Source organism: Myotis lucifugus, unplaced genomic scaffold, assembly GCF_000147115.1.
Source record: "Myotis lucifugus unplaced genomic scaffold, Myoluc2.0 scaffold_57, whole genome shotgun sequence".
Classification (NCBI taxonomy): domain Eukaryota; kingdom Metazoa; phylum Chordata; class Mammalia; order Chiroptera; family Vespertilionidae; genus Myotis; species Myotis lucifugus.
This window is the reverse complement of record NW_005871105.1, coordinates 6,380,986-6,404,038: the sequence shown is the minus strand read 5'-3', so window position 1 is coordinate 6,404,038 and position 23,053 is coordinate 6,380,986. Positions and strand designations below refer to the sequence as shown.

At 41.4% G+C, this 23,053-nt stretch overlaps 1 protein-coding gene across 4 annotated transcripts in view; it reads right to left on the bottom strand.

Moving 5' to 3' along the window:
• TPD52L1 (tumor protein D52 like 1) overlaps positions 1-23,053 on the bottom strand; it is a 61,680-nt gene that overhangs the window by 16,091 nt on the left and 22,536 nt on the right. For all 4 annotated transcript variants that reach the window (XM_006089235.3, XM_006089237.3, XM_023754192.1 and 1 more), the window contains exons 2-3: positions 6,347-6,462; positions 2,957-3,105 (exon numbers count right to left, since the gene is read on the bottom strand). In XM_006089235.3, coding sequence (XP_006089297.1) covers positions 2,957-3,105; positions 6,347-6,462 — 265 coding nt within the window. The remainder of the gene's footprint in view (positions 1-2,956; positions 3,106-6,346; positions 6,463-23,053) is intronic.

Here is a 23,053-nt window from a genome sequence, read left to right as displayed (position 1 = left end):
CCCCCTTCTCCTCCTGTAGAGCATCACCCTATGCCATTTAGCACTTCCTGATATTTCCTTAGATGTTCATTTTATTACTTGGTTCTTGCTCTTTTGCCTTTCGACACACAAAGAGAGTAGGAACTCTGTCCATCTTTGAAGCCTGTACCCCGTGGGCTTAGATTAGCCTTTGGATAATAATGCCTCAGAGTAGACACTCATTAAAGTTGCTGGATAAACAAACTGTCATGACCCCTTTAATGGCTTTCTATTGCCTGTGGATAAAGAATAACTCTATTTCCCATCTGGGGTTGCTCAGTGGTTGAGCGTCGACCTATGAACCAGGAGGTCATGGTTCGATTCCCGGTCAGGGCACATAGCTGGGTTTCGGGCTCCATCCCAGTAAGGGGCGTGCAGGAGGCAGCCAATCAATGATTCTCTCTCATCATTGATATTTCTATCTCTATCTGCCTCTTCCTTCCTCTCTGAAATCAATAAAAACGTATTATTTTTTGTTAAAAAAATAACTCTATTAACAGATGCCACAGGCCACTTCTACCTGCCATCTCCACAGCAGTGAGTAACTGGAGCCTCCTCTCCTGGGGGCCTTCACCAGGGAGCCTCCCCCAGGAGGCCCCTCCTGCCCCTGTGGCTGGAGAATTCCCACTCATCCTTCTGCTGAACATCTCTTCCTCGGGAACCCTTCCCTGGGCCCAGCTAGGTTCATTCTGCTTCCCAACCCGACAGCACCAGTATTTCACACTTATCCTTTAACTGGTGATTTGTAACTACTTATAATATAAATAAAAATAAAAACTAAACTCTGTTTTCCTGACTAGCCTATACACGCTATATCTGGAGAATAAATTTATTCTATTCATTCAACAAAAACATGATACTAAGTAGGATACCTGACTATAAAACCAAAGTGTTCTTCGAACATGGGGAAAATACAAACTACATACTCTTCCCTGTGTGAAGAGGCTAAAAGCCTTCCTGGAACTTGCCTGCTCCAATCCCATGTCCCAGCAGGACTATGAGTCTCTCCTCTCACTGCCCCACCTCCCACTCTGCCCCCATCACACCTAGAGCAAACTCGGGGCACCCTCTGCCCATCTGCCTGCTCCCCCCTCCCTTCAGCAACAAAGGGCCTGGCCCTCCCTTGGGCTAGCTTATCCCTGCAGTGCGATTAGAAAGGCCAAGCACAACATCTAGCCTGGTTCTTACACCCAGAAGGGAGTTCAGGTCAGTGTGGCATGAAGCCTCCAGACCTGGATTAAATACAGAGGTGACCAGACCCTAGGATTGGAGATTGTTTCACCTCACACTGTCAAGGCCATTAATGGGTCTAGGCCACCAAAGTGCAAAAACATAGGCCAAACTGCTGACACATGGGCTCATTTAATTTAGTGCCTAAAATCCAGCTACGCTTTTCAGGAGATTGTTCACATGGTGTTGCGTTATGTATTTGAAATGTATAAATATTGATGTGAGGTGTCTTATCTTGTATAATTGTCGTCAGGTTGGGGAAGGCTGGTTAGCCTCTGCAGATAAACAGCTGGGCTCCCTGGCTCCATCCTTCCCTACTGTGTGCCCTGACCCTGTTTGGAGACCCCTTGGGGTGCACAAGCACAGAAGCCTATGGGGTTGCTAGGCTGTTATAGGGGGAGAGAGTGGGTCTTCTTTCACCTGGAAACTAAAGGAAACACAACGGGTAAACAGCAGACTCCTTTAACCCAACTCCTCCAACAAAGGGCACCGTCATACAGGAATAAAAGGTCTTAGACCTTAACTTTCAGGAGTCAGCAGGCAAAGATGGCCCCCAACGAAACTGAAATAATGGCCACCCATCCCAGGTACCTCTTCCTACTACCAGGCCTCTGCATGTCCATTTACAATTTTATGAGAACAAATAAAAAATACATATTCGACAAATGCTTAAAAATCCTATATAATAAAAGTGTAATATGCAAATTGACCCTAATGGCAGAACGCCCGGTCGCTATAACGTGCACTGACCACCAGGAGGCAGATGCTCAACGCAGGAGCTGCCCCCTGGTGGTCAGTTTGCTTCCACAGGGGGAGTGCTGCTCAGCCAGAAGACGTCACATGGCTGGCCAGCACAGCGGCGTTGGCAGGAGCCTCTCCCGCCTCCGCGGCAGCACTAAAGATGTCCGACTGCCGGCTTAGGCCCGATCCCCCAGGGAGCAGGCCTAAGCCAGTAAATGGACATCCCCCAAGGGGTCCCAGACTGTGAGAGGGCGCAGACCGGGCTGAGGGACCCTTTCCCAAGTCACTCTAGTACAGTGGTTCTCAACCTGTGGGTCGGACCCCTTTGGGGGTCGAATGACCCTTTCACAGGGGTTGCCTAAGACCATCGGAAAACACATATTGAATATATAATTACACATTGTTTTTGTGATTAATCACTATGCTTTAATTATGTTCAATTTGTAACAATGAAAATACATCCTGCATATCAGATATTTACATTACGATTCATCACAGTAGCAAAATTACAGTTATGAAGTAGCAACGGAAATAATTTTATGGTTGGGGGTCACCACAACATGAGGAACTATATTAAAGGGTCGCAGCATTAGGAAGGTTGAGAACCACTGCTCTAGTATATAATAAAAAGAAACAAAAGCCATGTTATATGGAATACTGAGCACTGGGCCTCTAGTATATAATAAAAAGAAACATTTTTTTAAAAATATGCAATACCATAAAAGGATCTGAGTAAAAATACAATTTTAGTGAACAAAGTTTAATTTCATAAAGCTACTTTATGGAGCATGCTCCACACGCAACGTTTTAAAAATGATTGTTGAGGTTTTTCCCCTACTTTTAGAGAAAATATTCTCTAAAATATTCTTTTTCTAGCCACAGTACCAAGTCAGCCTTGTAGAAAAACATAAAAAAGTGGCAAGATAGCAGACTAAGTAATTGGCTAGTATTCCATGAATGTACTTACGCAGTAGTGGTCTGCATGTCATGCCAGCTTTTGCTGAAGTTCTGTTTTAATTCATTCATCAGGTTCATGCCGAGTTTTTGCTTTATCTCAACCAGATGCCTTTCTTTCGCTGATAATACTTGTCGTAATGTTGTAATTTCGTCTTCCAGCTACAAGTAGGAGGGAAGCAGTGGGGAAAGATGTCAGACCAAGCTGAAACGTACACCTGCCCCAGGTGTGTGTGTGTGTGTGTGTGTGTGTTTTCTGCCTTTGGATTCAAACTGTGATGTTAGCTCTTCCTGGGCCTCGAGCCTGCTAGCCTTCATACTGGAGGCACACCCTGTTCCCCTAGGTCTCCAGCTTGCTGACTAGAGATTTTGGGACCTGTTGGCATCCACAGTCACATCAGCTAATTCCCTATAATAAATCTCTTTCCGTATACAGAAACATATACATACATACATATATATATTTATATATATTTATATATATATATTTATATATAAAATTGGTTCTGTTTCTCTGGAGAACCCTGACTAATACAGAAGAATGTTGCAGTAAGACACTATTGGTTATGAACACTTTAGTTGGTCACTAGCTTAGTCCAGAAAGAATAAAGGTTTGGGAGGAAGGAACTGAGTCTGTACGTCTAAGAGACGGGAGCTTGAGGGCACTGTGTGTTCTTCCTGGGGGACCACACACCAAGGAAGAGGGGAAACCAAGAGTGGATGGAGGGAGCCTGAAAATAGGTTCTGCCTGCTGGATAATGCTGTCTGGTATTTTTTCTAGTCCTATTAATACCCATTTTTCTTGAGTCATTTTATCGAGGGGACATTGGCAGTTTCTAATTGTTATATAACACAAATTTCTAGCACTAATGCCATCATTTCATCCTTTTCAAAAGCCACGTCGCCTTATGGAATACTGAGCATAAAATGCAGCTTAGTGAAATGAAAGTGGGGGTGGATGTTCATAGCACAGACATATTGAGCAAGTTTAGTTAAAAAGGGAGACAGAGGGAAAGAAACACCAAATAGATGTGCAGAGACCTCAAAGATGTCAGGAGCAACTGGTAATAAGATGAATGAGATCAAATCTCTGACACAAACTATTTTAATATATTGATAAGCTTATTAAAATGCATAATCTACTGCCGGTATTTACAACTATAAATATTCATTGGCGCTATAAAATAAAGTTAAAAGTCTTACTGCACACCAGCTACACACAAAGCACACACCAGATCAGAGGTGATATTGGCCTCACACTAAGAAGCTTTTATTTATTTATTTTTAAATTCTTTTTTTCCCCTTTTTATTGAATGTATTGGAGTGACACTGGTTAACAGAATTATACAGATTCCAGGTGCACAATTCCACAACACACCTGTACACTGTATTGTGTGTTCACCACCCCAAGTCAAGTCTCCATCCATCACCATCTATTCCCCTATACCCTCCTCCACCTCCTCCCACTTTGAAAAACACACGTATCACATGGCTACAGTCATAAAATAAAGGCTAAACTGTGTTAACAACAGATTCCTCTGTTAGAATGCAGACTTGATCTAAGATGTAGCCTTTTGGACAGTACTGGCTTATTTTACGTCTCCCAGCACAAGGGCAGGTCTTCCTAGTGCCAGCACTAGGTAAGCACACAACGATAAGGCAGGATGCAATACCCCCTCATCTCTGAGAAACGCAGAAATGAGAGAGAGCAAGCACGGAGGCTAATGCATTCTGGGGGATGAAAACAGGCAACCTGGTAACTTGAACACAGTGACGGGAGTCTGGTGTTATTTTCAGAATTCAGGCTCAGAAAGTGTTAGGAGTGAGATGCACTGGAAGCTTATTAATGTGGCCGAATAAAACAGGGATTTCTGAAAACACTGTGGGTTATTTATATTCATGGGGTCTCCATTTAGAACCCAGGCTTACCTTTTCTTGATTATAAAAGTAACACATACTCACTGTTGAACATTTAGAAAATATAGAATGTGCAAAAAATGCATTGATAGAATCCCAGAACCCAGAAAAATCAAGTCATTTTCTAAAAGCTGGTCTATCACAGGGGTTGCATCTGAACTTAAACCTGGACTGTTATATGAAGGAGTTAAATTTTAGCATAGACTCAGTTGACTTACACTGGCCTACAGAACATAAACTTCGGACACCACCACTGACATGAACAGGTCGTGAGCAGAATTCCAGGCCGTAAGGAAACGTGGCGCTGCTGCACGCTCAGTGAAGGCTGACTTTGGTCCGCGCACTCTGGAATGTGTGGCCGGGTTGAAGTCAACTGAGTGGTTCTGGATCAGTGGCCACAGACAAACCCAGCCAAAGAAGCAGGCTCTTTGATTGGAGGTTCTGTGCTTACAAAAATAACTTCTGCTGTGCCAGAGGAATAAGCTGATTTTATGAAGTTATTTTAGGGTGTGTCTTGGGAAAGCACCTGAAAAATCTTCAATATGATTATGAACTGTCACGAACACACACGCTCAGGACCTCAGAGCTTGAGGAGTCTGCAGTGGACCAAGGGGGCTGAGGGTACGGTGGAGCTCGGAGCTCAGAGCTCTGTCCCCAGCCTGCAGAAGAGGCTAGAGCCAGGGGTGAAAGCCTTGCTTCCCGATGGACCAGGAGCTTCCTGCCCTCGGAGCCAGGGATTCAGAATGGAGAGGGGATGCTGGCTTCACCCCTCTCGCCCTGCTGCTTATTGTACTCGGGAAGTCCCCTGTGTCCAGCCCTTTCCTTCTATAATGTAACCAACCGCTCCTTAGCCAAGTGTTCAAGGGCTAGTAGGTGCTGCAAACAAAATACTTGAACAGAGAGTTGCATTCACAATGAGCCAGGCATCCTCCTCGCCTCTAAGTCCAAATGCCCCAACAACTACCTGAGGTCTAATGAAGCCTACATCCAGCACAGCTTTCCTCTCTATCCCCAGAGCTTTATTCTTCTGCAAAAGAGCACAACTCAGTAAATCCAGTTGCTCTATGACTGACTTTTTCGTGACAAAACTAAATTATTTCAAAGTGTTTGTTGAGCTACACTGTTGACCTAAAACAAGAACTGCTCTTCAAAAGCAGCTTGTACTTGCAGGGTCTTGAAGGAATTCCACCAGGTTTGTAAGTGGTTTATCATCCCCATGGTATTGCGATACTAAAAGAGTAGGAGCTGCTAATTATCATTGTTGCTTAAGCAGCATAGCCATTCAATTTTGTGCTGTAACCAACAAATAATGGACAATTAGCCTTACAAAATACCTCCCCCCCCCAAATAAATCATCTTGCAATACATCATTTATCAAATTTTACTGAATGTAATATAACAATTGTAATATGGGACTTATATAAAAGTAATAGTAACTCTCAAGATCCAGAGATAGACATCGGAATAATAAGATTCCTAAACATACCTGAACTAATTCTGCCTTTAGCTCTTCTCTCTCCTCGTCAGAGAGCATGCTAGAGAAGTCAGCACTGGCTACTGCGTCTTCATCTCTTCCTCGCAGGGGTTCAGTCTCCAACAGACCTTTAGGCAAGATTGATAAAACATAACGCAATGTTTAAAATGAATGAACAAATAAGACAAAACAAAAACAGATTCATAGAAACAGAGACCAAAAAGATGGTTGTCAGAGGGGAGGGGAGGGGAGTTGGTGAAAAATGTGAAGGAAAATACAGTAAATAATATTGTGATAAGTTTGCTGATGTAATCACATGGATGAAACTTGGGAACAAGATTCTGAGTGGAAAAAAAACAAGTTGCAGAAGCACAGAGAGTACGGCTCCACTTATATGAAGTTGCAAAACTAAATAAAGTATTGATTAATAATAGATTTATGAAGGAAAGCAAGGCAATGATAAAGCATTCAGGACCATGGTTTGCTCTGAGGCAGCGGGGGCGGAGAGGGGGAGGAAGAGGATGGGAGTGTGGGAACCTATAGGACATCGCTGTGGTGTTAATGGTAGTGGTCCATTTTGGGGACACTGCACATAAGTATTTTCTGTACTTTACAATGTATTTTGTAAATATTTTTTGTATACTTAGTATTATTATTCAATAAAACAATTAAAATATACATAGTTTGTTAAAAGTCAAAAGAAAAAGGTAAATAATTATCCTACAAAATCATTCTAGTTAAAGAGTAAAAATATGGCCCAATTTGCAAAGTTCTTCTGAAGCTGGCCTCACCCTCTCTCTCTTTTTTTAAATGACTACACTTATTTTTATTTATTTATTTATTTATTTATTTATTTATCTTCACCTGAGGATATTGTTCCATTGATATATTAGACAGAATGAAAAGGAGGGGGAGAGACAGAGAGAGAAAAACATCTATGCGAGAGAGACACTTCGATTGGTTGCCTCTCACAGGAGCCCCCACCATGGCCAGGGGATCCAGTCTGCAACCAAGGTAAGTGCCCTTGACTGGAATTGAACCTGGGACCCTTCAGTCCTCAGGCTGGTGCTCTATCCACTGAGCTAAACCGGCTATGGCTGGCTTCACTCTTAAGTCCACTGTACCCACATCTTTTTGTCTGAATCAATGGTGCACCATCAGCACTTTGTATTACTGCTGATACCCTAACACACATCAGTGAACACGGCATCTTGCTAACCCAAGTTCATCAGATCCTCGTCCCCTCTATGTACTCCAGAGGCCAGTTTCACTGCTAAGTAATGTTCTTTTTCATGAGAAATACCTGTTTATTGTAGAAGACAGAAAAATAAAATTATCCGTTTCTAATTAAAATCACTATTATTCACACCACTCCAAAATAATTATCCTTTTGGTCCATCCTTGCTGACATTTCTTCTGTGCATACATGCATATTTTCTTATGTATTTTATATGCATTTACTAGTACTGTTGTGAACTTGATTTATTTGTTCATTTGATAGGATATAATGAAAATCCTTTATGTCTAAAACCATGTATCAACATGCGTACATTCTCGTGTGTGAATGATAATTTATCCTGTTTATTGGGAAGCTGCAGGGAACGTCTCCTAGCCAAGTCATAAGGCAAATCCTTGATGATTTCATATACATGGTATTACTGAGTCAAAGAGCACGGGACGACCTTTTGAAACCCACTGCATTCATTCCCCAAAGAGGCTGTGCCAGTTTCATGTAAACATCAGCAACCTACGAGAATATCTCTAGATTCTGTACAAAAATGTAAATAAGTCATTTAAAGGGGAAACACACTGTCATTTATTTCTGCGAGTAAATATTTGTTTACATGTGGCCAATGTATTTTTAAAATATATTTTTATTGATTTCAGAGAGGAAGGGAGAGGGAAAGAGAGTTAGAAACATCAATGATGAGAGAGAATCATTGACTGGCCGCCTTCTGCATGCTCCTTACTGGGGATCGAGCCCACAACCCAGGCATGTGCCCTTGACCGAAATCAAACCTAGGACCCTTCAGTCCACAGGCCGATGATCTATCCACTAAGCCAAACCAGCTAGGGTGGCCAATGTAGTTTTAGACCGTTTTCTAGGATAAATGTCTAAATCAAGAATCAGCAGCAATTCCAAGCACAGGTTTAAGAGCTGGGTCTGGAAGGTAAGCTACCCCCCTGCACCTGGGGCTAGGAAGCAGTATGGTAGGACATTCTGGTCTTCTCCTCGACTCAGCCTGGCCCTGGGACTCAGGGATATTGCTCAAATTTAGCTGGAACACAAATTCTCAAAGTTTCCTTCTCTTGACAGTGTGAGAGGGCATGTGTCAGTAAAGGGAATAGACAATAGTTCCAGGTAGTTAGACTTTTCAAGACATCAAACATTTTTAGTATCTTCCTATATTCTAGGAAGAAAATTCAAAATCCAACTGAATTGCTAATACAGGAATTGGGAAAGTTCTAGAGAATTTAGGGAAGGGTAGACCCCCACATGCAGCAGGAAGCTTCTACTTTCCAGCGGGGAGATCCATAAACTTTATAGTGAGGTATTCTGCACTGGCCTTCAGCTCTGATCTGTCCTATGTCCCACTCCTCAAAGACGTCATGAATCTTTCAAAATCTCACTCCCAGAAACCAGCCATTCAGGAAATCTGCCTGGAGGCCAGGTTGCTAGTTACTTCACCTCTAATTAGATCAATTACCTTCTTCATTCTCATCTTTGAAATTAAATGACAGTTCCCCGTCTTCTTTTTTGACTTCTGTATCTATTTCCCTGCTACACCCTCTTCCAGTGGGTATTCTCTGAGTGACACAGTTCAGCACAGGGGGCCATGTGCATATAAACAGAATGAAATCAAGACCTACTGTTTTCATCAGAATATGCTCTGCTCACTGGGCTAGTGAAGCAGCAATCAAATCATGAGGTCAAAGGGTAATTCCAGAATCAAAGAGGAGTTGGTTAAAAAAGTGATTAACCAGTAAAACTAAATCAGAACCAGAAGGAAAAAAAAAAAGCAAATGATAAGAGATACCAAGTGGTAGACGATAATGTGAGAAGGGCAGTAAAATGCATTGAAATTAACCTAGTTCCTATGAAAGTAGATATTAGAAGAGATTAAAAACATATTTTTAATAAAAAATAATAGGGAAAACTGTTCAGAAAGCACAATTTTTAGTAGGTACAGTACATTATGAGGCAACTTCATGAATCTGATTTTCTTTTCCAAATGTCCTCTTCTATAGTTCAGCTCTGGTCAAGTTCAAGAGCCCCGCCCTCTCCTCCAACCCAGGGACCGTATTGACTTCCTGCTGCTGTGGTTCTGAGGAGCTTCACCATCCCCTCTTGGTTTCCCTTAACTCTTCCCATCTTCTAATAGTCCCTTCATTAAGCTCTCTTGAATCAGGCACCCCCTTTGAGAATGCCATCCATCTGTTTCTCTCCTGGGCCCTGACTGATACAGAAAGGCTGCCCCAATTTCCTTTTTGAGCTCTAGAAAAAAAATATCGTTCAGGCCAGCCCACACCAACCTGGAGCACAGCCAGTGCCTGCAAACCAGACAGGTGCTGGGTGGTTGCCAAAATCGGTCCTTGGTGTTTACTTCTCCAACTGACACTTCTACAGTCAGTTAACCATACACGGGCTCCAGAACTCCCCACAGTACTTAGGGAGAATCCTGCCACCTTGGCAAGAGGTTGGTGCCCCCGCAGCAGACGCTGGGGTTACGGGCCCTGGCGAGGTGGAGAAAATCTCCCACCAACGAGAGCCAAGTGAGGCTGAATCAGCTTGGAAGGGCTACTGGGCCCAAACTCAGCAGAGAAAGACAAGATCAAGAGGCATATCTGCAGAAGTGTCAGCATCAGAAGATATCAGGCCCCAGCTGCTGGAAGAGCAACGGAGAACACGAGGCACTACATGGGCCCTTCTTGCTTCCATGTACCTGACACCACCTTAGCCAGGGCAAGGGAAAGGGCGCTGACAAAGAAGAAATCTGAGCTAGGAAGTACTCTCACTGAGAAAATGGATATTATTTAAAGGGTTTTTTAAAATTATTGCATTGGAATGGACTACTAGACCTATTTTTCTTCCCCACTTCGCAAAGCCTAAGGGCCCATACCCAGATCAGGTATGGGTTTTTAAAAAATGGAGCCCATGTATGTACACCATGATGTAGTGTAAATAAGTGTTGCCATCCCGCCATACGAGTAGTTTGCACTTAAAGACAGACATTTTACTTTCATTTTCATGCAATAAAATATACAGACTTAACAAAGGTAACAGATATCCACAGGCCTGAATCCAGTGCAGGAACTGTGCCTCTCCCTCGGCTAGGTGACATTTTTGTCACCTAGAGCACTTGTCAGATGCTACCATGCTCCTGCTTTCACTATACCTACGATCGGCCAGTGGTGACTCATTTAAGTCTCCCATGCGGTGCTAAATGACACAACAAACTGAACCAGATCCACCTGAGAAGTCACTGCAGCTGGTCCCAGCCTTGCTGACGAGGACCCTCACGCATGGGACCTGGCTCAGGGTCTGGCTCAGTCACATGTTGTTGGGCTCTCACTTAGGCCAGTCTGACTCCAAAGCGTATCTCCTTCTCTGTCTTACAACCACTGAAGAATAGTAAACAAAAGATGTTGGAAAGTACAAATCAAAAGGTGAGTTTTGGATCAGAGTGCCTCCTTTAGCTTTGAAACAAAATCTCCCATTGGTACCAACACACTTCTGATGTACCCCGTCAAGTACTCCAATGGATTCAGTGGTTCTAAACCTTCTGGCCCTTTAAATACAGTTCCTCATGTTGTGACCCAACCATAAAATTATTTCCGTTGCTACTTCATAACTGTCATGTTGCTACTGTTATGAATCGCAATGTAAATATCTGATATGCAGGATGGTCTTAGGCGACCCCTGTGAAAGGGTCGTTCGACTGCCAAAGGGGTCGCGACCCACAGGTTGAGAACCGCTGGATTAGGTCATGGCTTCATGAGCTGTGTGTTAAAATGATTACACACTATGATTTCAGATGAGTAACCATATTTTGCATTGTTGAAAAATACATAAAAGTTACAGAATTTCTTTTTTGAAAAAAATATTTTTATTGATTTCAGAGAGGAAGGGAGAGGGAGACATAGAAACATCAATGATGAGAGAGAATCACTGATGGGCTGCCTCCTGCACAGCCCACACTGGTGAACAAGCCTGCAAGCCGGGCATGTGCCCTGACTGGAATTGAACTGTGACCTACTGATTCATAGGTTGATGCTCAACCACTGAGTCATACCGGCTGGGCCAGAATTTCCTTTAAATAGCAAAATAAGCTTGCATGTAGGTGTATGAGAACCATATTAAGAAATTAACAAATAAATCCATCTCTATAACCAAGCAAAGGAATAAAAGCATATATTTGCAAAAAGAATACAAAATTATCCCAGGACTTCATAAAAGAAAGGATGCAATAAAGTAGCTTAAATAAAAATTCACATGTTTTAAAGAATAAATTTAAGACTGTAATATTTATTACTTAATTATACTTTCTTCATGACATTTGGTAAAAATAACTTCAGGAAAATATAAAATTTCAAAATATCTTTTATTCCTCAAGGGAAAAACTATTGAGCTAATCTCATTAATGTTGGATTTACGATTATCTTTAAGTGCACAAAATTTTATACATGCTAATTCTAGGAGGATGGAAATTAAAGTTATAAAACACATTTCTTTATTAGAATCCTTTCTACGCATTCTCTAAGCCTACCACAAAAATTAAATATTATTTCTATAGACCTCCATTATTGAACTGCTTTTCGTTCATTTACCAATAACTTGTATTAAATATGTCTGTAGCCCTGGTATTTTAGCAAAGGCCTCAAGTGCTAAGAACAATACAGTGGGAGCTTACCATTCCTACATCCTCCAGCCAAGGCTTGAACCCTAGTGCATGACACACTGAAAGATTTGAAAAGGGGTTCTGCCAGGGCCTAGGGTCACCTACCGCTAGCCTTGAGAGTAGGGTAAAGAGTGAAATAGGAAGAGAGCAGCAGTGTAAGAAATTGGCATTCTCGGAAAAGCAATAATTAAAGACAAATTGTAATCTCACCTCCCAGAGTTCACCACTACAAAACTTTCATGTACATCTCTCCAGTTCTTTTCCTATACACCCACACTTTTTTTCACTTTACACCTCTCAAATTAGAATACTTCTTACAATCAATGGTGTCTTACAATTAATTGGCATACTTTTTCGTTCTTAATGATGTATAAAACAATGGGTATCTTAAAATCTTTGGCATCCTAGCTTTAAAAATTTATATATATATATATATATATATATATATATATATATATATATATATATATATATAAAAGCCTAAGCAACTGGATGACCTGATGACCGGCTGGTAGCTACCACGCGCACTGACCACCAGGGAGCAGACGCTCAACGCAGGAACTGCCCCCTGGTGGTCAGAGTTCATGTTTTTTCAACTCGACCACAATATCTCATGCTGAGATGGGACAGGGCTAAAATGTCTCTCTATCCCACCCAGAAAACCTTCTGCTCAGCAAGACTGAGGTTTACTGAAGGTCGAGGTCTGTAAGTTTATAATCTGTAGCCTCCCCACTGTTGAGCATTGCAAAGAGTTCAGGGTAGGTCTACATCTCCTAAACTCTCTTAAATAGGAGTTGCTCAACTAATGTTTACTGAATTAGATCCCCAAGGATAGAAAATCAAACTGTGAAGTCTTCTTGATGCCCTTTTCCTTATCATTTTGTTATCTGTCATATTTGTCTACCCTTTTTAATTTTCATTGCGATGACAGTGATTTAGGTTTTATCACTATACACTCAACTACTGAAATCTTAGCTAAATTTTATTTCCTTGCTTGCAATCTCCCCACTACCCAGCCTACACAACACTCAAATCAATATTTTGAACATATTACTTTCATCATGTCAAAACTCAGTTCAAAACACATTCAGTGGATGGAGTCACTTCCAGCCTAAATTTGAAAATTTGTATGCTAGCATTCCAGTGATGATTCCAATTAGCCTGCCTATGATTTTCCCACCACACTTTTCCCAGCCGGTCTCCCATATGCAGTGTCCCTCAGTCATGCTTCTATTCAACCCTATGCTTTTATCCCTCTTCATCACTCTCAAAAGCCTCCACCACTTCCTCCTCAGTCTCCCTTCTAAGAATCCTACCAAGTTGCCAACAACACTAGAATAACAAGTAACATGCTGTGTGCCTTAAACTGACCTAAAGTGCTGACTTTTTTGCTTTCTATTCATATTACTATATATTACTATTAAATATTATGTACAGTATAAGTTACATTATGACTTGCATTATAAATTGCATTAACACACATAATACTATTACTATAATTATAGCTAAACAACTTTATGAAAAAAATATTTCTGACTCTGTCCTGTAGAAGTTTATTGTCCTTCTTAAAACATGAATACATGAGTCACCACTATTAATAGCCCTGTTTTCTAAAGCTTTGGTTTCATTTAATAATGTAGCTAAAAAAAGAAGTCGCATCTGTAATACTCAGCTTGAGTGTGCACTAATCAGGTGAGTAAAGAAAGATTTCATGCTTTTTACTAAATATATTATCAGAAGATGCTTCTGAGGTTGTAGGAGGTTAGATTAAATTCTTATAATCCATTTTTCAGCTTAAAAAAATTCTGCTTAGGTGACAATTCAAATAGATGCCGATTAAAATTGACTCTAGTGTCTAAAGAAAAATTTGTGACTAGTCAAAACCAAATTTTGGCTAAAGATGGAAGTGACGTACTATGAGATAGAAATCAACAATAGCCCTAGCTGGTTTGGCTCAGTTGATAGTGTTGGACTGTGAACCAAAGAGTCCAGGCATCATTCAGGTCAAGGGCACATACCTCGGTTGCAGGCTCCTCCTTGGCCCAGGCCCTGGTTGGGTCTCATGCAGGAAGCAACCAATCGATGTGTTTCTTTCACATCAATATTTCTCTCTGTCTTTCCCTCTCTCTTCCACTTTCTCCAAAAATCAATGGAAAAAATATCCTCAGTTGAGGATTAAAAAAAAAGAAATCAACAAATATATGGAAATATGCCTTTCCATTTCTCATTCACTCATATGTACAAGATGACTGTCTTCTTACTCCAAGAAGAAACCTAGCTTTGATGTAAAATTCTTAGGTAATTTGTGTATTGTTGAAGTAACCAATATTCACTAGAATACTAAAGATTGCAGAAAACAATGGTACCCAATAGTTAAATATGTACCATGCAGCCTTCAAGGGTGAGCAACCTTCAAGGAGGTCAAACCAATTAGGGATTCACAAAAACCTAAATTATCATTTCTGTGACTAAGGTCGGACCAGAACTCCTATTCAGCTCCAGGAATAATAATCCCAGAGAGCCTGAAGAGCACCCAAGTACCCCAGGCTTCCCTGGTCTCATGCCCAACTCATGGCTTTAGGGTGCTCCTGAAGGCATTGAGAGCTGTAGGGATTAGGGTGATGAATGCATAGGACTTGCTTGCCTGAAGGGGACTGTGACACCACCCAGGGCCATAGGAGTGGCTTGCTTCATGACATCATTTTACTGGGCTAACTACAGAAACTAGCATTGCATTAATACACAGCTTTGATTACTGTGTAAGACCAGTTGGCCATTCAGGCTGGCATCCTCTGGAAGGCTGCCTACTGAAATGATACTGTATTCCAAGATATCACATATGAAGCTTAAATTCATATCATTTCCTGTGGTTTGGTTCACACTACAATGATGAGCCTCTTAGATGACAGTCTCTACTAACCAATCCCCAGGGAGACTGATTTGCCAAGTAGATCAAATAACTTATGGCAATGTCTGTGCTTTTTACAACCTCAGAATAAAAACTACTTGAGGGACTAAATGAACAGCAAAAGATGATTGGTAAGCATTGGGAAGACTGATTTTAGTTAACTGTTAATTCTGTAGAAAAATTTAAAAAAATTGTTTTATAAGTAGGTCAAGGGAACAAGTATAGGAAACACAGATTTTGGTTTTTTTTAAATGAAAGCCAGAAATAGAGAAGCTTACGTTTCTTACAGATGATGTGGTAAATGTGCTCCTCCAGGAGTTGCTTCTGAACTTCACTCCAGTGGGACCAACTTCAATCACAACCAAAGAGTGAGCTGCTCAGACCTGAGCTTTTATGCCTCTCATGAGGTCACATGACCTCACCCACACCAATGGCTTCTGCTGGTCATGAGCATGTCAGTGACTACCCTTAAAACCACGGAGGTTAATTTTCAATTAAAAGATGTAAAATATTTATCACAAATCTCCTCAGCTTCAAATGTAAGATTTAAGCATTAAGGATGTTCTTCCCATTTCAAATCACTATTTGTTACCCTTGAAAGGCACAGTTTGACACACTTACAAAACAGATGCAACTGCATAAAACAGCAACTCAGGCCACAATAACCCCAAACAAAGACATAACAACACAGCAGCCACACATTCAAATAAAGAACACCAAACAAATAGTTATAGAAAACCAAAAATAGCTAATGTTCCTGATGCATAGACTCTGGGAACTTCCTTTTCTGAGTAAACACCTACATCGCATGAGAAAAATAAAACTATTACAGGAATGTGTATAGACAAACCATACATAGGTTGACCATTTTAACCTTTATGTCATCCTTTTTTTCTGCATCTCCACCCTCATTTTACTCCCACCCCTCCCCAACACACACACACATATATTCAAATTTACCTCTTCTGGTACTCAGGAAAGGAAGACAAATATGACAAAAGATAAATCTCAGGATTTAACACCCAGACTTAGATTTCTGCCTTCAGCAAGACTGGAGACAGTCTCACTTGTATCAGTAAGAAAACTCCAGGGTAATAAATTATTCTAAATTCAAATTCATTAAGAAAAAGTAACACTCATTTAAAGAAAAGGAAATCCCTCCTGTTTCTCCTCCTCCTCCCATTCTCCTCATTCTTATACCATTAGACTTGAGAACTGGATTTTCCATTCATTTGCTTGGTGAGTTGTCCCGAGATACTCCGGAGACAGACAGATCTGTGTCTGCGGTCAGCTTCATTGGACAGGCTACATTCCCATTCTCAGCCATGCTCACTGGGCTTTATAAAGTGCTGGGCCATCCTTTAGGGCGAGTTCAGGAAAAGAGTAAAACCATTCCTGTTGCAATGGAAGACATCTACTATGGACATGAAGCAGGAACAAATATAACTCCCCGCTCCAAGGCATATTTGAAGAGTGGGGTAGATAGTATGAGGGACCTCTTCAGACAGGTCTGAACTTGTTAAAGTTCTCTAGCCCTGACACAACGCCAAGGCTATGGTTAGGATAATGCCATGATGGCCACATGGAAAGCCTGGGAACATGACCTTTGGTACTGCAGCCAGACTCAGAGGCCTGATCATTCAAAAAGCATTGTCATAGGTAAAAACAGTCTTCCCTTTAAGCAGTCAGCTCAGTAACATTCTCATTTCTTTAGTTTTACTTATCAAATCTCTAGCATTTCAAATAACTGTTATTGACAATCTCCAAGAAAATCTGTTTTTCTCTTGAAATCTGGGTAGAAAAAAATAAATGCTAACAGAGATGAAAATATGTGTTTTTGAATCATTCAAAAATAAAATATGCAAGAATTAGAGAAGTTTAAAGTCAGTCATACACAAGACAATGAAATAGCCAAATAAAATATGAAAAGACAACCTTACCAGTAACAAAGAAAATGCAAATTAAAATCGCAGCAATATACCATTTTTTCATCCAAGAGATTAGCAACAAGAATGCAAAAATTGTATCACAACCTATGCAGGCACTGTCGAGGAGAAATAGGTCCTCTAATGATCACTGGCTTCTGGGCTATGACAGCTGCTTGAAAGGCTTTTGAGAATCAATCTTATAGAAGAAAAAAGACAATCTAAGAAGGTTTTAGATATTTACTGCAGTATTGTTGACAATGGTAGCCAACTATAAAAACCTGGATGCCCCTGGCCAGTGTGGTTTAGTGGTTGAGCATCAATTTATGGACCAGGAGGTCCGATTCCCCAGTCAGGACACATGCCGGGTTGTGGGCTCGATCCCCAGTGGGGAGTGTGCAGGAGGTGGCCAGTCAATGATTTTCTCTCATCATTGATGTTTCTCTCTCTCTCTCTCTCCCTCTCCCTTCCTCTCTGAAATCAATAAAAACATATTTTTTTAAATAAAAACAAACAAAAAAAACCTGGATGCCCATTAGTAGGGGAACAAATGAAACAAGTAGAGTGCACCCACTGTGCTATTTTTGAGTTATTAGAAATAATGACCAGAAGGAATGTTCATTGTATATTGTCAAATGTGAAAAGCAAGTTGCTGAGTAGTGTTTGCATGATCAATGTAGAGAGAGGAATAAAAACTGCTGGGAAAGGCAGTCTCGTGCATGCAGCCTTTGGACCCCCACTTCACCAAATAAGGATGGGCCTTGGGCCTGTAACACGTCTTACCAGAGATACAGAGTCCATTGAGCCTGTGCCTTGTGAGGGAGTACCTCCAGATATCAGGCTCAGTATGTGCTCTTTTGTACTGCTTCAGCATGGGTGTCAATGGCCCTCAGGCACACCCCCACCTTTCAGTATCTCAGACTCCATCGAGGAGGGGTAAGGGCTTGAGTCCTTCCCCCCATTGTTGATGGTGGTAGAAAGGAGAGGGGTATCCATAAGCCAACTGACCAGTCTTCGGCTAGGGAAGTAGGGGGGTGCCCTGCTAGCCATGAGGGACTGATGCCCATTATTGAACCTGATCTTGTTCTGTTTCTTTGTAAGTAAAGGGTTGTTCTATCCTCTGCTCAACTGTCTTTTCCTTGGCAACTCCAATACCAACACACAGCAGTGTTTGGATTCCTCCCCTGGGACTGATACACAGTGTTCGGCTCTCTTGGGATTAAAACCAGTACACAGTACTCTGCTTCACAAAAATACCTTATATGTGAACAGGAATCCCCAGGTGTTTGTATGAGCACTGAGAAAGGTGAGAAAAGATACATACCAAATTGTTAATGCCGGTCACTGCCAAAGGGTGAGGTTGGATAAAGAAAAGATTAACTCTCTTTTACATACCTCTGCAATACTTGGCTGGTTACAACAAGCATGTGCAAAGGACTGGATCTTTGTGTCTCCCCAGATACATATGTTGAAATCATAATCCTCAATGTGATGCTATTAGGAGGTGGGGTCTTCAGTAGGTGACTAGGTCATGAGGGTGTAGCCCTCATGAATGGGATTAGTGCCCTTATAAGAGGCTCCAAAGAGCTCTCTCATCCCTTTTACCAGGTGAGGACACAGCAGAAAGATGCCATCCAAGAACCTGTAACCAGAAGTCACCAGCAGTTGCTGAAGTGCCCCACACTTGCAGACCCACAGCCTTTGCTCACTCTGGAGATAAATGACTACTGAAGCACATTTAACCATTAGGTCATGTTGGTTATTGAGAAACCATGTACATCTTTTGGCTCTATTTTCTGAAAACATTTCTGGCATTTTGGATGGAAAGTTTTTCAGAGAAATATATATTTAAATCTGTGGCTAGTCAATTTTCAACACATTTTAAACAAATGACTGAAATTTAGAACTTTTTAAAAAGTAGAATATCAAACTACCGTACGAATTTATTAATGCAATTTATGGCAGGCTACACTTCCTGCATCAACACAGGAAGGGGGCCAAGTTTTCTTTTAAAATCCTTCCTAGTTGGCAAACAAAACTAAAAAATGAAAGCCTGCAAATGAGATGATGGGAAGAAGGGTTTTATTAATAATCACTGGCTTTAAAAATGTATGTTCCTTTTAAAGAGGTGTCAGAAGTTTAACGTGGACAAGCAACATTAGAACAGGGCAATGACTGCTGGCTCTCCCATGTGTTCCAGGGCACCCAGCCCAGGCAGTTGGGTGATGACCCGCCCACTGAGGTGACGTTACCTAACAATGGAACAGTGTGGAAATGCAATGAAAGTTGAGCTTTAAAAACTGCCCTATGCTCCAAAGTGTTTTTATGCATGAAGTCATTGGAAAAATTTTATCCACATCTGATTTCCAATATTTTGTGATGTAAGTACTCAATTCTATTTAAGGCAAGATACACTTAAATATCTCCTTTTTCCTTTACAGTTTCATTTGACTTGAAATAATACTTTATAGACAGAATTTAACAAGTGACCTTTTTCTTGGTGTCATGCAAATATCATCAATAATTTAGTAAATTATACGAACCTATCAAAAATTTTAGGCTGTATTATTGGTAAAAATTAAAATCCACAAAATCTAGCCTTAGATCCTATAATCCATAATGCAATAAACTAGTTGAGTAGTTAGACTTGCTTATTTAAATGAAAAAAAAATTAACTTTCCTTTTAGAATCAAGGAAAAGTTCTCTTTCACCAGAATTGGATTGAGTTCCACAGCTGTGTCTAGCATCTCTGGGCTCTTTATCTCCTTCGGTGCCAGATGAGCCAGTAATGGTAGTATGTTAACAGTATTCAACACATTCTTTTTCCTAGGGATGAAGGAAAATCAGCCTTGTCCCTCTTTGCTATGACTATTTAGCCAGATGGGTTTCTCAGCCCGGGCACTACTGGCATTTGGGCAGGGGGAGTCTTTGTTGTGTCCTGCGCATTGTGGGATGTTTAGGAGGACATATGGCCTCTAACAGCCAGATACCAGCAGCACCCTTCCCTCCAGGTGTGACTATTAAAAATGTCTCCACACATTGTCCGGTGTCCCCTGTAGGACAAACGACACCCAGTTGAGACCCAGTGGGGAAGCTCTGCTCCCAGAGACAGCTCCACACCCACAATTATGGCTCTGCGCACGGGCTGACTGTGTCCACAATGTGTCAGGCACTAGGCCAGGAGTTTTGTGCACATTAATTCACATGGGTAGGTATCACTACCGCTAATTTATAGATGAGAAAGTTGATGTTCGGAGAGAGAGCGTGGTCAAGCTGGGTCCCCTGCTTTGTCTATATTCAGGTGGCATGCTTCAGTGTGTCCCTGGACCTCCCCGTTTGGAATCTAGCCATGTGTTTGTAAACACATACCCCTTCCCCGTGCATCCATGCATGTGTGTAAGGATAGGACTGGAGTAGCCACTGCAAGTGAACAGAGGTGGAAAGTAAAAGAGGGGAACTTCCCAATGTTTCCATCTCCAGTGAAGCAGCGAAACATCACTTAACCCTGCCACTGTCGGTTTTAAATACTCCGCAAGACACTGGGAATACAGTAGGCACAGGAGACTCAAACTGCCTTACAGGGTTAAAGCACTGCAGAGGCCTCCCAGTGGCTGAGCTGCTCCTGCCCTAATCAAGACCCACTGGAAACGAACCACAGATTTTCTATTCTACCCCTGAACGCAGACAGACCTTGGGCCCCTTCTCCTCTCAGAGAGCCAAACAGAGTTCAAGATCACACTCACATTAGGCAGAGAGCCAGGGTCTTGGCTTGAGGCCCAGGGTATAATCCTAGTTGCTGGCAGGGCTTTGACAGTGGTGACCTTCTCGGACCCCAGCCTCTGCTTCTTTCATTGGAGCTTCAGGCTCACTCAGAGGTCCCCAGGCCTTGACCAGATCGCCTTGACCAGAGGCGTTCTCCCAGCCTACACCTGTGAGCTCCAGAAGTGAGCTGCTGTTAACCACACTCTGTTGGGACATCTCCTACCTCCTCCTTTTATTTTCCTTCTGTTGGAGTCACAAGTGACTCTGCTGTTTCGGGTAGTGGATACCCACATGCCTCTTTTAGACTCTTTGAAAACAGCTGATGCAACCCCTCACCTCTGAGGCGCAGCTTCAATTCCCTATGGAATCATCCACTTCTAATATGAACACTTCACTTGCTTATAGTTTCTGCCTCTCATCTGAATCCTCAGCACTAAACGGAAAGGACAAGCAGGCAACTTGGCACACAGTTCTAATCTTTTGGGGTACACCTCATCAGAGACGCACTCTTGTTTCTGAAATGTGGCCTAACTTCAAAGAAATATTAAATTATATGTTATTTTAGAAATAGCAAGTTTTCATACTTGATTAGCACTTTAGTTATATTCTAAATTATAATGGAAAATAGACTTTACTTAAAAAAAAATTCCTGGCAACTATTCTGCCTCTTAAGAATTCTGAACCTCACACTTACACTCCGAATAGTCTTTACTTCAGGGCCAGGCAGGGAGTAAGAGGGGAGTGTCTCCTGCTTTGGGGGACAAACATTTCTCTAAAATTCTCCCTGGTAGAAAAAGAACTCAAAATGGACATGAAAATGAGCTGTGGGAAAACTATGAAAGTTACATTTCTGGCATTTCTGAGCTTGTGAACTTGATTCAGCCCCACTCTAGACTGAATGGGGTTGATTGGTGGACATGTGTGGTTTAGAACTATTTAATCAGAGATTATGAAGGGAACAGATTAAAAACTAAAATGATTCCAGGGTTTGGAAGGCCAAAGTGGTAACATTAAAAAACACACACAACAGATTTATTCTGGAAAAGGCCATCTCTAGAGATTTCACACCAGGAGGGAGGGTGTGTTACAAGGAAAAGGGCACAGCCCTTCTCCCAGCGAGCAGTAAGCAGGACGAAACATTTCAGCAAGCATGATTTTGAATGTGTTTTAGGAAATATTTTTCAGATGATAAATTTAATGTAGCTCCTCATGGTCTAGAAAAGCTTGGGAACATCTTTTCTGGAGATCCCCAGTGGGAGAGTCACCACATGATTATTCTGATTCAAAGCACAGACTTGGCCAGATAGCTCAGGAATAGTTTTAAGGTTGCTGTATTTTGTTTTCCTGGTCATTTAGAAATGTGACTACGCCTTTGAGATGAATTGCAATGCCGGGTCTGCCGCTAACTGGGTAAGTGGCTCTGAGCAGGATTCTCATTCATTCTCACCTCTGTGCCTCCTACACAAAGCAAGGGGGACAGCATGTCATACCTAGAAATCTGTTTAGATTCCATGTGACGAGGGAGGCGGTGAGTTTTAGAATAAAATCTGATATCAAATATGTACACGAATATGAGGGGGAAAGGAAAGTTCTATTTTCATGGAAATCTATTGTACAATTTAAGTGGAATCAGATGAACACACCAAAGACATATTATAGATAAATAATCATTTATTTCAAGTTATTTACTATCATGTACTTTACATAAACTAACAGAAAAATAACTATATAATTTGTAGTACATTTCTTAAAAATAATTTGGTGGTTGTTGGTTGTGCATTGAGACAGAGCCTAGTTGGTAATTATTTACATTTCCTGTATTTGTAGGACAACATACCAAAACTTGTTTATACCTTAAAACTGTAATTAAGCTCTGACATGCCTGAAACAATAATTAAAACTTTGGAACTGCCCCAGATGTTTCTGGGCTAATCTAGGTTCATGTTTGATCTCATTATTATCTCTGTGACAGTCACAAGGATTAAGGATATGAGATGAAGATTTAAAATAGAATATAGAAAGTCTTAAAAGCAACCACAACTTTGGAAGCTATGGATAGCTTATCTTTCCTTGTTTTCCTGAGCTTTTGATGATTCATGGAGCCAAATTTAAGAGCATCATTCCAGGCCAGTTGAGCTGGAATCTTTGAGGTCAACCTTGCACATCTGTGTTTTTTTAAACCCCACAGGTGACACTGATGGGCAGCTAATGTTGAAAACCACCC